This window comes from Phyllostomus hastatus, unplaced genomic scaffold, assembly GCF_019186645.2.
Source record: "Phyllostomus hastatus isolate PE091 unplaced genomic scaffold, TTU_PhHast_1.1 phas_contig_86, whole genome shotgun sequence".
NCBI lineage: Eukaryota > Metazoa > Chordata > Mammalia > Chiroptera > Phyllostomidae > Phyllostomus > Phyllostomus hastatus.
In genome coordinates, this window is record NW_025333977.1 from 49,992,132 (window position 1) to 50,009,876 (window position 17,745).

The following is a 17,745-nucleotide window of genomic DNA, read 5'->3' on the forward strand; positions in this document are numbered from 1 at the left end:
AAAACATAAGAACATATATGCATAAATGTATGAATGAAGTGATTTGGTGTGAGCAGAATGCAACGAGAATTTCAAATGTCAGTTTGAAATGGACAATGATCACAAATGAGGCTGGAGAGACCATCAGGGGCCAGAAAATGGAGGTCTTGTAAATCAGGCAAGGAACCTGAACACGAGTCAAAGTGTGATATAGTCATTAAAGGATTTTGAGAAAGGAGAAACCCATGAGATTTACGTTTTTTAATAGTTAAGAAGTAGTTTACTTTGAATGCAAAATATATTCCAATTTTCAGCCCTAGTCACAATTACTTTTTCATTCCAGTTTACTCACAATAACCCAACAGTACTTTCTGATCATATCCATCACCCTCTGGGTGAATTATACCTTACTATGCCAGAGACCGGAGTCACACAAAAGGGCTACTTATTTAAAAATGTATAGCACCCTATATATTTCATATTCTTACCTTGTATTAAGAATTGTGCCTTATCATTTATGTACATTAAACAGTATGCGCTGGCATTTCTATAACCACCAAAAGAGTCCCTCACTAGCTCTTCCCATGATGATTTTGTCACAGCAATATCATTGTACTTCATCCACCTATTTTCACGATGATCAAAGATGTATGCCCAGTAGTGCCCGGCATTAGCTTGGCCTTCATGAACCAAAACAGCATGTAAGCGATAAGGAACCTGAATATGAAAACAGAAGGGATTTAAATGGCAGTCTAGTACTCTATTGTACCACATTCCATGAAACCCACAAACCATGTTACTAGAGGACACCATAGGAGTATGTATTTCTTATCAAGAGAAAATGGGCTGAGATTAAAAGTTTGAAAAAAATGAAATAATAAAAGAAGGAGAAGATAAACTAAAGACATGGAAAGCAGACAGGTGTGTAAACAGGATGATTTTCAAAATATTGATCATGTATTTGTTGATTTATTTCAGTTATTACTTCTGAACAAAGAACTTATGAATACTTTTACATGTAGCAAATAATTTCTCTAAATCTTCACAATTATAAACTGATGGCTGAATTTTAAAGTGGCTTATTATAGTATACCAGAACTTAAAATGTAATTGTGCCCTATACTATTTCCCATAATCTTAATATCTTTAAATAATTTTATAATTCTTGTGATTTTATTTTAAATATTAAAGAAAATTCTGATAAATTTTATTATAAAGTAATAAAAAGAGTAAGCAATAAATGCAGTATAAGAATATAATATGATTGGGGAAATACTAATACGGCTTAAGTTCAGCAATTTTATCACAAAACATCTAAGAAAAATTTGGTTAAGATAAAGATAAATAAAAATATGTAAATAATTTTTATAATGCTTACTAGTTCAAAGTTTAACTTACTTGGATCATAGATTTGTCAGAGTACATTAGCTCAATTGTTCGATGGATTCTGGATATGCTTTCCTGCAAATCTAAGGACAGAAGATGTCATTTACTGATTAAGATCAAGTATGTTTCTAGTGAGATTCGTAAGGCAGAGATGAAAGGTTTTCCTACCATTATGTTAAGAGAATAAAAAAAAAATCCTAAAACAGTAAATCACTATTATTTGGAGTCTGTATAAAAATAAATATGTATAGTTCTCCTTAATAAAAGATACAGCACAAGTTCATAGTTAAGAAAACAATGTTTGTTTTAGAAAATGTGCAGAACCAGTAAAACTAAACCTCATTCATATACATAAAAACGGTTTCAATGAAAATTAAAACTAAAACCCCTTACCTATTTATATAAAACAGAAAAACTTTAAACTTAAATAAAATAACTTTACCACTTATCCTATACAGACACATAATTGAATAAAAATCCACTATAATCACCAATGGAAATAAATTCTGAGAATCCCATTACTCATTATTTATATATCCAGTAGTAATCTATCCTACAAAATTATTCAGATACAGGGATGTTCACAGTTTACACTGTCCATATAATTAAAAAAACTAGAGACAACCTTAATATCTATCAATAGGAAAATGGTTAATTATAGTATAATGGCATAACTAGACTTACAGTCTGAATCTGTTGGAAAGAATCAGGAACAAACCATAAAAGACTACAAAAAAATATTAGTAACTTCAGAGTGGGAAAAGGCATTCCTAATCCTGACAGAAAATCAAGGAACCACAAAGGAAAAGATAAGACTCCCTCCCCAAACTTAAGAAAATCTCCATTTAAAAAAAAAGCAAAGCCAACATAAAGGAAGTCAAATGACAGAGACAAGCAGGGGAAACAATATCTGCAGCACACACTTCAGGCACCAAGTTGATACCTGTAAACATCAGTTTCTATTAAGCAGTAAGAGAAAGACAAAGACAAATGGTTCTATATAAAAACGGGAAGATGTCACTAAAATTTACAGAAAAATAAAGCTGCACTCATAGTTAAGGAAATGTAAAACACCAAAATACCATTTCTTCCCCCAACTAACAGGCTACCAGACGAAAAAGTGCCCAGGGCTAGGAAGGAAGTTGAGAGACAAGCTCTCTCACATCATTAGAAATGTAAACTGGTTCAATATTTTGGGGGGAAAATTTTAAAATAGTCAAATTTAAAATTATATACACTTTGAACAGAAATGGCACTTTTAAGAATATATAATACTAATGAAAGTGCATAAACATGAACACAGAAGGCCAGCACTATTTGCAGTATCAACAGAAATATTAAATAAATTACAACATGCTCATGTGTCGGAATACTACACAATGGTTTAAAAAATAATGCTAACAACTAATATTAACAGGGATAAATAAAAGAGTAAAGAGTCCTGGAAAATCTTCTTACCTGATCTGTATTATTATAGGTCCAAATCTTATCACATGAATGTCTCCCAAGCTCCTCAAGCATTTAAAATGGCCAAGAGTGGACTCATCATATTCCTACTTCCTCCCTGGAGGTGGAGACCTGCTCACCCACCAGTCTGCCGTTTTCTAAAGTGCATTCTATCTATTTAGTTATTCACACCATTATGAATGACTATGAAAATCATCCTTGATTTCTGCCACTCACCCCTCATCAATGGTCTACTACTGTCAGTAGTCTCCAAAGACTATTTCAAATCTGTTCATTTCTTTCCTGCCTTAGTGCTGCTACCTTGGTGTCAAAAGCTTCCTAGCTTGCACCTTCTGAATGTAATCTTGTAAAACAAACACAATCCAAGTCCAGTAGAAAATTATGCCAAACCTACTAGCACAGTGTTCAGGGAAACCTATGTGCTTAATTATTATGCTACTAAATTTAAATATAAAAATCACTTATATATGAAAAATACTAAGAGAAATCTTTACAGTTACTAATGCTGTTAGTCATCACTGTATCCTATTTGTTCACTATTAAATTAGGACTGTTCTGTATTTACATATTGTCTATAAAGCACCAAGTGGGGCACACAAATGTAATAATTGATATTGTTTAATATAGTTCTAACAGTAGCTATTTTTAAATTTAAATCTTTAATTTTAAAAATCCTAGTATTAGGATAAAACTGGGGGCAGTAATAGGGTATTATATTTTTGATATGTAAGAAAAAATTACAATAAAACCTACCATAAAATATTAACATCACTTCATTTAAAAAAAAAAACCCATCTGAACAATAGTGAAGTAGGAAGGAGATCACTTCAGAATAAAGGAGAGTTCTTTCCAAGAAAGGACAGATGGCAACTTAACACCAGCCCACACATGCGCAGCCCCCTCCCCCATAGGGCACTGTCCTTTTTCTTTGCTACATGCCAGTTAAAACTCATCACAGGCTGGCACACTGCTCATAGTTGGAAATCTCATTAGAGTACACTAAAAATTAAAATTCACTTTTATGATTTTTAGGCCTAAAGAACATTTTTATCACTTAAACGCACTGTGTAAACATCAGGGTAGACATAATTTATATGTACAAGATATGATGTTGTATGATGTTTCACCAATGGAGTAGCTGTGAATATCCATTTGATATAAATTTAGAGCACTAAACGAGAAAATCAGACCATCTGTTATGGCATTAATCAGCTAAGTAATCCAGGGAGAACCTTTAAGTCTCTCTGAACCTGATATTAAGATTGTAAAAATAGGAAGCCAGACTAGTTTATCTTTTAGAAAACCCTTTCTAGAAGAAAATACTTTATAATATTTACATATATAATCCAGAGCAATTTCCATTTTCAAATGTATCTTTATACATATCCATGAGGCAATGGTGACTACGCTACGAAAACCTTTTTACCTCTGGTGTCATTTTCTATTTCTGTCCTCCAGCGATGTAAACAGCTTTCTAGCACAGAAAGTTCTTCTTCTGTAATGTGCCTTGGTGCTGGATGCATGGGCAAGTCTGGAGGTATCCGAGACTGAGTGAACGGTTTGTGAATTACCAATCTCGATGACATGGCACCTACTGATGCCGGTGATGTGCTTGGCAATTCTGAAGAAGGAGCTCCCTGTTGTTCTGTTGTGCTGTATTTTTAAAGCAGAAAATATTAAATTTTCCAAACTGAAGCTCTGGACAAAGACTGTGCCTAATACACTGCATTAAACTGGCTTATAATTTCAAAAAGAAAAGATCTTCAAAATAGAGATGTGGATTAATTTAATATCCTAATGATATCCTTAATATACAAAGACTACTTTATTACATGTAAGAAACTGTGGCTTTATAGTAAAAATCACTTGATCTTATTTACTTAAAAAATGACAACAAATCTTATGTGTACCAAAATTACCAAGACCTTCCCTTGCTAACACTTACCAGCCTACATTACAGAAGAAAATTCTAATTTAACAATATTATTCTGGACAAAAGGTTGAAACAGATAACATACTAAAACAACCTCAAGTATAACTCTGAACAGAAAAAATATGAAAAATTCAATCCATAACCAGAAAATCTATTAAAACGATGAAATAAGAAAGCACACAGAAGGCACAATGTTCTAAGTGTATCTAATCTTTTTAGGGTTCATTAAAATCAATCACAACATGCATATAAAACCTTCTTCAAAAGGCATCAATGACATCATTATGTAATACAGATTGCACAGCTGTATTTTGTTCCAAAAAGACTTTTTACCTTGGTAATGCCTGTGATGGAATGGGACCACTAGATGGGGAACTAGCATCAATATCTTCAACAGGAGAAGTGCAAACAGGTTTACTTGAGGCAAATTCCAACGCATACTGTAGGACATCTACCAATGGAAATCGTTTGGGACCTGAACCATAGCTTAAATATCTGTTAACCATAAAATGTATGAATGCTTTAATTTATATTTAAAGCAAATTTGTTTTTTAAATGTTTTTTATAAAACATGACACACATACTTCAATGAATCTTTCTTAACAATAAAATTAATGACCAGATGAAGACAGTAAGACTAAAAACACGTTTAAGAAATAAATTAAATGGTCTCCAAAGAAAAGGACTCAAAGCTGATTAAGACTGAATGTGTGTATACACTTTACCAAATTTTAAATGGCTGCTCTAACTTGTAACCCAATAGGAAAATGAAAACTGACAGTTTCATCCCTTGAGACTATTTTTATTTTTAGATCTGTCATCTGGTTTCATGGTGACTAATATTATCTTCCTCCTTTTTTTACGTCTGATTATATTTCAATATAATTACACATACCTTTCAAGAAAAATACTTATTGAAATATACATTATTTTTCTACAAAAATGTTTTAGGGTATTAATTTTCAAATTAACAGTAAAACAAGGGAACAAAGATTAGAGCAGAGGTTGCAAACTGGCATCTCTCAGGCCACATTTCAGCCTGTGGATTTGTAATATACAATATAGAACATCAGCCTAGATTTTGGCTTCTTTTGGAAACACTCTGACACGCTAGATGATCTTGAGATGATATTTGTAAGACACCACCCGCTAGTGTTGATGGCAGCCGCTCCCTCTCCATCAGCTGCTCTCTAGGTGCTCCTCGCCCACCACTTATATTTGACTTGGTTCCATTCTTTATAAAAACTCGATGAGGCCCGCTAGGCCTTTGACTTTGTATCTTCTGTGTCAAGAAGAAAAACTCAGTCACCCCTTGTCATAATGAAAATTTCAAGTGTCAAATTAGTCTCATGAAAGAATAAACCTCAATTGTAAATTAGTTTGTCTTTATAGCTATTTTTAGCACCATAAGCTTTATTTGTTGTCGGTGACAATATTTAATTTTAAATACTAAAATAATCTTCTAAGGCCAACTATAAATTATTTTAAGTTTGTAACAATTCAAAACTAAACTATATTAGTAAATATATCTGTTCAGAATGATTATCAACTCCCAGAATCATATATTACTCAAGAAAAATGTAAAATAAAGATTCTAGATAATCTCTAAAAAATGAATTTTTATAGTTGGCTTATAATTCTGTAAAGTTTATAATACCTTTCTAGTCTTTGTTGTAACACTGTAAGGTAATCTTTCAGTCTCTTGATCTCTTCTCTCTTAATTCTTGTTATTTCTCTGTTTCTGTGCATATATCTATCAGGAAAAGTAGCAATCATCAGTATTTCTAAGTGTCATGGAAGTAGATATAATACCACAGAAGATCAACTCATTCAAAATTAAGTAACAAAATATCAGACAATACAAAATAGTATTTTTGAAAATTCTGACAGAATTATGATATAAAAAATAGTCTTTTAAAAAACTTCCTAAGACACATGGACATGAACTAAAGGGGAGGAATGTGGGTGGGAGGGGGTGGGCAGGGTACAGGGGAGTGAAGGGAGGAAATGGGTCAACTATAATAGCATAATCAATAAAATATATTAAAAAAGATTAAATTAAAAAAAAACTTCCTTATAACATTATTTACAGTAACTATACCTTATTAAGTAGAAAAGAACTACATTTTTCTTGACAAATGCTATTTGATATATTATGCAAAAGGTAAAGATTAATTCTAAGGAAATTAAGCAAAATTCTTCTTTAAGCACAGTAATTCTTCACTTGGTTACTCTTTCAAAACCAAGTCATGATGTATACCAAACCATACCTGTCCAGATATAAAACTTGAGGAAATTCTAATTTGTTGTGAATTTTTTCTGGTCTTCCCAATGCCTGATTAAATTCAAATCTTGACAATTCAAATGTTAACACAGGTGGTAGTTCAGTGAACCAATGCTGAAAGAAAATAATAATTAAAAGCCTTAGTATCACCTTTCTGTTTTCTCCACTCCAATTTCAGGCAGGGCATCAGCAATGGCACTTTTAAATGTGTCATCATAATGCTGACATCACAAAGAAATGAATAGGTATGACATTTAGATAAAACTCAACTTCTCCCTAAAAATTTTCACATCTCTTGAAAATTTCAAGGATGAGGATAACATACAACCAGGAAAAAGAAAAATCTTCTAACTGTCCTTCCATGATAATTCTTTACATTAGAATCTAACCTAAAGAAAAAGGTATTGGTGAAATCATAACTTAGTAGCTCAAGTCTTCTGACTTCTTTAATATTGTATCACTGAATATGAATGATACACTGTTCTTATTATAGTCAACCCTACTGTCAAAGACCTGTGACAAACTGTAAGATGCAGTAACATAAAAGAAAAAAAGTATAGCATATATGATCACAATTCTCATACTAAAAAGCAGAAACTGTTTTACATTCAATTTTGCTACTGGAATTTTGACTAAGAAAAAGATCTATCACTAATAAACATGGAATTCATACTTACGGTAATTATATTTGAAATCTTTTTAAGTGACTAGTATTTAATAAAATAAATGCTTTATTGCCATGGACTAACTCCTCCGCACTTTGACAACTGCTCAGTTAAGCATGAAATACAACAAAACTTCCAAAAATTACTTTTATAAAACAGATTCATGTTTTATATAAACATTATTTACTTAAAGAGGAAGAAAATGAACAAAATTGTGAATCAACAAATACAGAAGTGCAAAATAATGCAGCAAGTATGTTTAAAGTGCTTATTATAAGCCATGCAATGTAGTTTTTTACTACTATAAAAACAAATCGATACATACTAAATTATGTGTAATGTTTTCAAGTGCCAGAAAATGATACCACACAAATGTCAGTAAGCTGAGTACAGTAATTTAAATCCAAAAAAGCAGGAATGATGTATATCTGCCAAACTGGATTTAACTAAAACCTCAGAGTTGCTACTTTTCTCTAAATACAGCTTATAAAAATAAATGGTTATTCAAAGCTATTTCTGTCTCCCCAAATGCTAACGATTACTTGAACTGAGATTTCCTGAACTGGATTTGGATTATCTTCTACTATAAGTTTAAGTTTAATGAATTTGTTTTATCTTATATATGGGTATTATCTGAAGTTGACTAGAGAAAATTATAAAAGATCAGAAACATCTCAAGTTTTAAAATTTCTTGAACAGATTTGCTTATTTATTTAGTCTTCACAAGGCACTGGCAAAAATTTTAGTTAGCTTTAATCCACACCTAAAACTACTATTAAGAATTAAAACAGCCCTGGCCAGGTGACTCAGTTGGTTACAGCATCCTCCTGTACACCAAAAAGGTTGTGGGTTCAATACCCGGTCAGGGTGCATATGGGAGGCAATGTTTCTCTTTCACAAAAGTCTCTCTCTCTCTTTCTCTCTGTCAATAAACATTTCATTGGTTGAGGATTTAAAAAGAGAAATTAAAACATACTTCACACATATCATAAAGAAATGTGATATTTTGAACCTTAGGATATCATTCTCTATTCCATTTGATGATACTGAAACAAGTATATAAGTAGATTTCACGAACTATTACTTTCATATTTTACTGCCAACCCTTTAAAAGCCACCATTAAAATGAAATGGTCATATACTTTAATTCATGGAAACCTACCAGGGCCAAGGGAAATAAAAATGACCCAAATTGGGAGTATGCTTCTCTGTAGACCATAAAAAGTCCAGGAAATAGCCTCCATGCCTTAACAAAGGGTGTTCATAAGATGTTATGTAATATGCATTTGTTGTGAATGCATTTCCTCTAACACCAGGGACAGATTTTCCTATTAAAGAAATAGAAGCATTTCACTTTCTCATTCTCAAGCTGACAGAGAAAAGAGGAGATAGCTAGACATTCCCTAAATTCATTTTAGAAAATGTTATGGGTATCTATAGTTCCGTGACTTTAGGATTCCAAGTACAGTAGTATATAACTAGAATATCAAATAAGACAATGAGAGTTTTTTCTTCCGAAATATTATTTTTCCATGCAATAAAAAATTGTATTCACTTCTTCAATTTAATAACTGGTATGTGATGCTTGTGGGGCACAGGTCACTAAAGGTAAAAATGATGTTTATGTTCTTCACATCTCTAAACATATTTATTATATTTACATTTATATAATAAACCTGTAGGACTAATAGAATAATGCAATTCATGAATAAAAATTACATAATTAGCATTGGCAACCAAGGTGCTTCTAAATTTATCATGGCTATAAATCTGTGTTCTAGAAAGAATACAGTCATTTTTATAGTTGCAAGAGCTAATTTTTCTTTTCTTTCTTTTTTTAAAAAGATGTTATTTATTTGTTTAGAGAGAGAGGAAGGGAGGGAGAAAGAGAGGGAGAGAAACATCAATGTGTGGTTGCCTCTCATGTGGACCCCACTGGGGATCTGGTCTGCAACCCAGGCATGTGCCCTGACTGGGAATTGAACCGATGACCTTTTGGTTCACAGCCCACGCTCAATCCACTGAGCTACACCAGCCAGGGCTAATTTTTCTATTAATATGTTTTAAACCTTGCTTTTGTGAGATTACATTATGCGGGGGGTGGGGTGGGGTGGGGGAAACAGACTTGCCATTTTGAATTTCCCCTAGAACACCAAACAAAGCAAAGATGTAAACTAAGGATGAAAATCAAAAAACTTCTATTCCAATTCAAACAGTTTCTGTCATTTAATTGTGTTTACCTGTTTGCCCTTCTACCTTAAAAATATATTTTAGAAATATATTTTATGAGTATTTATCTTACATATAAATATTTTTAATTTATTCAGTTGTCTCCCGTTACGTCATTCCAGAAATTAAAACTCTTACAGCCCACTGAATGTTTTAACATGGTAATTCTGGACACTAAAGGTATTCCTTATAAGTTGACCACAACTGTTTCAGTAAAAAAGATATTTTCTGTATCAAAATAAAATCAACAATTTTTACTAAATAATAGTGTTAGAGGTGTTATCTTCAGGGATTATGCCACTTTAGAAACAAGCCTAAAATGTTTTTCATTGGTTTTTGTAGACACTCAGGAGAAATAAAAGAGTTATTCTGAAGGATATAATGAAATAAGACTATAATTTAAACATATTATTAAAAACTTTTAAGATAGTCCATTTTCACTGGTGATCCTCTTAAGCCAGGTTGAATTATCATTGAAACTACTATGTTCAGCAAATCTAGGCAACTGGGAATAGAAATCACAGGTGATTAAATACGCTATTATTGAGACTGCTTAAGAACTGCTGAATTTAGAGATGATGACAACCACTGTATTCCATAGGTCAGCTGGAAAAGCCTAGGCAGAAAGCATGTAGCGCAATATAAGGCATTAGATTATGAGGCAAAGGGGAAGGACAAACTAGATTTTTAAAAATAATTACATTCAAGTTCAATGTAAGAAAAGCATTTTTAAAAGCTTGGAGTGTGTCACAAAGATTACTTACCAATAAAATATAGAGTATTTAGCTTACAAGCTACTTTGACAAAGTAAGGAATATGCCATCCCACCTTTCTTGGCCTGAACCTGTCCATCCATCATCGTTTTACTTAATAATAGAAAGCAGATCACACTTAAGGATGCCTGCTTTCTTGTCCCCTTATGGGATCCTGGGAAAGTCAAAATCCTAGGAGATCTGTTTCCCCAATCAAAATAAATAAGCTTTATTTAAATATTCTTAGTCACAGGTCTGTATCAGAATAACTTGCAGAGCTCTTGTGCAATGTATCACATCCCTACCCTAGGCTCTGATCTGACAGCTTTGCAGTGGGGCCTAGGCATTCTGCTGAAAATTCCTGAAGTGGACAATCTGTGATGTAGAGAAAAAAATTATTTCATATATTCTTCTTCTTTTCTTCATAAAAAAATAATAAATATTATTTATTTCTGTTTTTGTGTGGGTATTTGAGCGAAGAAAAAGCTTTAGAACAAAAAATGGTTAATTGTATCTTTGAAAAAAATCACACAATTCAGATTAAATCAATATATTCCCAAGATACAAGAATCCAGTCCCTTTTTACATAAGCAACACAGAGATAGCACCACTTAATATTTATTAAGCACCTATTCAGAGATAAAGACCTCAGAATTTTTTCTTGATAACACTAAGGTTTTCATTCATTCAGTCAATAAATGTGTCACACAATCGTATTTGCAGTTATTGTACTATCCACTAGGGACACAGAAGTGAAAGGAGCAGATGAAGATCCTGTCCTCAAGCTTGGAGCTTACAAAGAGACAACCACCCACAACTGCTTAACGATGATTTTAGAGACCCATTGTCCTTTGCTTTCTACTGTGCTACCACTCCCCGATGGATAAACACATGAATGGGTAGATGGGCATACAGATGGAGCTGAAGAGATAGAGTTGGGTGCAAGAACAGACCAGTGGACACAGGTAAACAGGCAAAAGGTATTAATAGTTTGCAAATTATTTCTTTTTGTAGAAAGTAAGTTCATCCATCTGCCTTTCATATAATTACCTAGCAATTTTACAAGAAAAGGGCTCTGGTGTTGCCTATCTAGGCCTGGACAAATTCCAACAATATTTAATATAAGTAACATATATCTACATAGAATTCTACCCTAATATCAGTGGGGTGTTTTTTTTGTTGTTGGTTTGTTTTTTTGTTTTTTCTTGTATTTTATTTTAAGTGTTTTACTATGGCACATTATTTTTTATTTATTATTTTTTTCTCTAATTTTATTTTAATCATTGTTCAAGTATAGTTTTCTCTCGTTTACTCCCATCCCAGCCCACTGCCCACTCATGCATCCCTCTCCACCTCCCTTTCATTTCCACATCCCCTAGTTTTTGTCCATGTGTCCTTTATATTTGTTCTTGTAGTGTTTTTCTTCTTTACTTCCAGAACTAGTGTGTTATAATGACTGGCACCTCAACTAAAAAGTCTAAAGACTGAAAAATGTCCTAAAGGGAAATTTTAACAGAAAATTTTGAGAACACTTTTTTACGTGACAATTTAATATAGATTATAAACTATATTAACTGTGAAGGTTCCCAAATGTGTCTAAATTACCATCATTAAGTGCAAACATATATTCAGAGTATTCTCTCTCAATTATTAGGTAGCTACAGAAATAGGGCCTTAAATTGCGCTTTACAGCACTGTCGGGCAGACCTGAAGGGGAGGAAAAATGTAAATGCTAAACTCACCTCTTGGCCTGATTTTCCTGAATTCTCTGAATGTAAAGATTCAATTTCTCCTTCAATCATAGCAGCTTCTAGGCACTCATGTAGATCTTTGAATCCATTGACCTGAAGTGGGTACTGACCAAACATTTCAGTATTTTCAAATTTTTTACCTATAGGAGGGGGGAAAATTAATTAAATTATTATTCCTCAATGTGGCCTTTTAGCTACTAACTATATATGAATTACCTCTTGAACCTCAAAACTGTTTAACTCAGACTGATTATGTTCCAGGGAGTGGTGAGTTTGGGTAATTTTCCTGTTGGTTTATACATGTACATATGTACATTCACATCTAGCCAGAGATATTCAATTCACACACATGCACACACACATACACAGTGTTTGTGCAATTATATATATATATGTATGTGTATATATGTATACATACACATATATTTTTATTTATTAATTTACTCTTTCAAAGAGTACCTTCTAAAGGCAAGATACTGTGCTAAACAGTGAGAATATGTAGAACAGTGAACAAAAGAAATACGGTCCCTGCGCTGAGGAAACTCTCAGCCTCTTTGAAAGAAAGACATTATACACATTAATTGCACATATAACTCTGAACAAATAATGTTTGTTGTTTTAAGTGCTATAAAATGTGTGGTGAGACAGACTGCTGTGAGAGAGTCAAAAAAGATGAGCTTCTACAGTCTTTAGGGCTGGAGAGTAGAACAGACAAGACTTCCATAGCAAAAGAACATTTGTGCTGAGACTTGGACAGTGAGTGGGACTTAGCCAGGCCAGTGTCAGGGACCTATGGAGGATTCTTGGCCGAGGAAGAGCACATGTAAGAGTTTAAAGCTGCAGAGAACTTGGCATGTTTGAAGAATTAAGAAGAGGACAGTAGAGCTTGGGGACGCAATGGGGAGATGACAATGAAAAGTCAGGTAGTTGGGTCAAAATCTACTAAGTCTAACAGATTTTTTAAGATTTTAGAAAAAGATTTTCTTTTAAGATTTTTTTCCAGTATATTCTGAGTATAATAGAAAGTCATTGAATTGTTAAATCTAGGAATAACAAGATCAGATTTACGTCTTAAAAACATCCTTCTGTGTTAAGTGAGCAGTAGACTACTGGGAGATTATTACCGAATCCATCTAGAAATAAAAGTAGCATGGGGGTGTTACTAGTAAAAGTGTACGAAAGCAGATGAATTTACCCATGGACACACTGATGCATATATACAAGAAGGGAACCCAGCAAGACCTGACTGACTGGCTCCTAGGCAGGATGGAGGACAGAAGAGTAAGGAAGGTATCAAGAATGAGACTTGGATGTCAAGCATCAACAATTAGATTGGTGTTTGTGTACTGAAAGGGACACCACTGAAGAAAGCGCAGTGGATTTTTTTTCCTTTGGTTTTAAGGTAGTAACGGCCATCATTGTTTTAGAATGCCCCAAGAGATTTTAAGCAGAGAAGATAGTTGGCTATGTGAGCCTGTAAGATTAATCTTCTGGTCCAAAGTCATAATTGAGAGAGTTGCTGGCTTGCTGAGAGCACGAAATCGAGGGAGTAAATGAGACTGCCTAGGGAATTATCAGGGTGAGGAAGAGGCCCTAAGCTGAGTCCCAAAGATGTCCTGCCTTAGATATAAGAGACTATAAATATAACTTCTAAGAAGTGCGCACACAGAAATTTTTAAAAAGCCAGCAAAATATGGTGCCACAGAAGTCAAACAAGTATTTTTATGAAAACAATAGAAAAAAAGGGAGAAGAGGAATGAGTAGTCAGTAGAATTAATAGTCGATAAGAGTTCAATATGAGAGACAAGAGGGATCCAATGAACCTGAACACGTGTAAAATCAATACAACAACCTTAAAAAGATTCCTTTTAGAAGCAGTCTGGGCCAGAAGCAAAAGTGGGATGGTTTGGATAAATGGAGAGTTAGCAGGTGAAATCAAACCTCTCTTCAGAGGGGCTTAACTTTATAAATGGGATTAATGGGAAAGAGTGTGTGAAGGGAAAAGTTTTTTAAAAACATGCAATATCAGACCACGTCTAAATATCAGTGAGGAAGACACGTTAAGAGGGAAAAGCTGAAGACACAAAATAACAAGAACAGCAACAAAAAACTACCCACAAGATAGTAGGTACAGTAAGGTCTAAGTGAAAGCATGAAGGAATGAGATTCTGAGAACATATAAATAGCCTGTTGATATTAGATTGAATATTCCTCTATTATCTGAAGAGTCAAATATAATAAACACAGTTGAGTTAGGAACGGATCCAGGCTGTGGAGTCTAAAGCACATATATTTGATGATACTGTTTTTAAGAACTATGGTATATTATTTTTAAAAATTAGATTCAGTGCCTTAGGATGACTGGTTAGGTTTCATTAGTTTCTCAGTAAATTCATGAAATTTGAGGTAAGGTGTTTTTCAGACAATGAAGAAACAAAGAGATCAGATTGAAAGTAGAAAAGATGGATATCATTAATGCAGAAAACAGGACTGCAGACAGTGATTGAACAAAACAAGTATGACTGCCAGGTAGGGTGAGAGAATTGAGACCAGTGAAGCTTAGTATCTACTACAGATTCTTGATCCACTATAGTTTTCCTCAGTAATATTCAGGCACTCAGTACACACAGAGAAAAGATGAATAGCTTAATGATGGTCAGAGAATAACCAGAGAGATGGTGCCAGAAGGGAATGTGACAAAGGAAGTTTTAGATATTTATATACATATTTGTAATGGACAAAGAAGAAAATCAAGACAAGGGCTGAGAGGAACTGAATGGAGGGAGTGGTTAGTGGACTAAAAGTTCTGGAAAAGTTGAGAAACATTTTGCAAGGGAATCCTTTAGTAAACAAACTGAAATCACCCCAACTGGGACTTAGTGATCTAAAAGAAAGCATTAGGAAGATATATATAAAAAAGTGATCAGAAAGTGCTCTAAAATAAATTATTTTTAACAAAGCAAACACATAGTTCATGTGGAAATGTATTAAAATTACATTTATGTAGCAAAATAGTTTTGAAGAAGATACTAAGTACAAAGACTTTGACACTGATTGACAAATTAAGTATTTTAATAACAATCACCCTTAAGAATCATGGTAATACAGATAGAAATGCTCATAAAGAGGATTATAAATAGTGGCCAGTCACAACCTGATTAGAGTTACTCTCTGGCTTCAGATACAGCATTCTTCTTCAAATAAAAATCCATATTACAGTATGAATATCCCAAATTAAAAAGTAATGCACTACGTAAACTATTCCACTCTTATATAATGAATATTAACATTTGAAGCAAACAAAAATACACTGACACTTTAACATTTTAAATAACTGAACAATTACTTAGTTTCTGTCTTTTTCCAAATTCTAAATTATAAAACTATATTCAAACAAACATTCATGGGAGTCCATTACTTAACATCTAAAAGGAAAACTAATTTTCCAAATTTATACTTTGGGTAGACTTCTAAAAGTTGATGCATTGGGCCATTTGGTAAAAATAAGTTCTCAAAAATTTTGGGGGGGAATTACTAATATTATTATTTGAAGTATACTACTGACTCAGTTCTATCCTTTATTAGGAAAATCAAGGAGTAACTGGTTAGGCCCAGATTTTAAGTAATGAGCATTTAGGGTAAGTAGAGCAGTATCACTCTTAGCTGATTTTTCAAAAGACAGAAGACAACTCTTTGTCTTGAAAAGTAGAGGGAGGGAATTTCAGGGCAAAAGGGGAAGGGTTTACAGGAACGAGTATAAAGGACACATGGATAAAAACTAGGGGTGTGGGGAAATGGGAGGGAGGAGGAGAGGGCTGAGTGGGTGGGTTGGGATGGGAGTAAAAGAGAAAATTGTACTGCAACAACAATTAAAATAAAAATTTTAAAAAGGAGTTGTATATTATTGGAACAAGGGTAAAGTGAAAGAAAGAATATTAAAATACAATAAAGGGAGAATAAGAAAAACCAGTCAAACAATGCAATTAAACAGAAAAATAAATGAGGAAAAGTAAGCATAAGGAAATGAAATTAAAAAATACTAGTGGAAAAAAAAAAAGAAGAGTCTAAAGAACTGCTTTGCAGCTCCAAACAGGTTGCCAAGGGCCAGTCACAGGCAGTGGCTTATGCTGGTCTACACCAGAGTCCCTCCCAAGAAGCCCAGAACCAAAACACTCAGTGGCCAGCTTCAGACAACATCAAAGTAGGATCCAATAAGCTTCACAAGCAGCATATACAAAGGGAGATTTTGGCAGGCACCAAACCCTGCTGAGGCAAATTCCACTTCATGTGGTCAGCATCTGCACAGCAGCTTGTACACTGCGATCAGGGTTGAGTCTCACACTCAGCCAGCCCAAGGGTTGATTCCACACACAAATCAGCTGACCCACAAGGGACATCCCTGTAATAACCAGCTCAGGTGATCAAGGAGACTGCACCACTGCACCCCACAGGACATGTACCCCACAAAGACTAGGAGTCATAGCAGATCAATCTAATACATAGAAACAAACACAAAGAAGCAGCCAAAAACGACAGAAAAAAGGTCTCAAATGAAAGAACAGGAAAAATATCCAGAAAAAGAGGTAAATAAAAGAGGTAAATAAAATGAGTAAAAGCAATTTATCGATATAAAATATAGAGTTCAAAGTAATGGTGATAAGGATGTTTGACAGCATGAAAAAGGACATAGAAACCATAAAATACAAGCAGTCAGAAATGAAGAATGCAATATTTGAAATGATGAATGCCCTTGAAAGAATAAATAGCAGGTTGGATGAGGCAGATGATTAAATCAATAATTTAGAAGATAAGGTAGAAAAAACACCCTAATTAGAGCAGCAAAAATTAAAAAAATTATTCAATTTATTATTATTTTTTAGAGAGAAGGGGAGGGAGGAGAAAGAGAAAGGAGAAAGATCAATATGAGAGAGAAACACTGATTGGTTGCCTTTCATATCTGTCCCAATCAGGGTCCTAACCTGTAGCCTATGCATGTGCCCTGACCAGGAACTGAACTGGCAACCTTTCGTTTTCTAGGGTGATACCCAACCAACTGAGACACACCATTTAGGACAGAAAAATAACTGCAAAAAATGAGAATGGTTTAAGAAACCTTTGGGACACGAAGTGTAACAATATCTGCAACAAAGGGGGATACCAGAAAGAGAAGAGAAATTGAGACAATCTGGACAAAATGGATAAAGTTCTAGAAACATGAGGTCTTTTGAACAGGCGGATCACAACCAGTGAAATCGAAGCAGTAATTAAAAAACACCCAACAAACAGAAATCCTGGACCA

The 17,745-nt window shown here is 33.7% G+C and overlaps 1 protein-coding gene across 6 annotated transcripts in view; it reads right to left on the bottom strand.

The window, feature by feature from the left end:
* USP25 (ubiquitin specific peptidase 25) overlaps nt 1–17,745 on the bottom strand; it is a 126,804-nt gene that overhangs the window by 37,772 nt on the left and 71,287 nt on the right. For all 6 annotated transcript variants that reach the window (XM_045851126.1, XM_045851124.1, XM_045851122.1 and 3 more), the window contains 7 exons: nt 12,438–12,586; nt 7,036–7,163; nt 6,423–6,518; nt 5,099–5,260; nt 4,259–4,485; nt 1,378–1,448; nt 468–696 (listed from right to left, as the gene is read on the bottom strand). In XM_045851126.1, the coding sequence (XP_045707082.1) occupies nt 468–696; nt 1,378–1,448; nt 4,259–4,485; nt 5,099–5,260; nt 6,423–6,518; nt 7,036–7,163; nt 12,438–12,586 (1,062 nt within the window). The remainder of the gene's footprint in view (nt 1–467; nt 697–1,377; nt 1,449–4,258; nt 4,486–5,098; nt 5,261–6,422; nt 6,519–7,035; nt 7,164–12,437; nt 12,587–17,745) is intronic.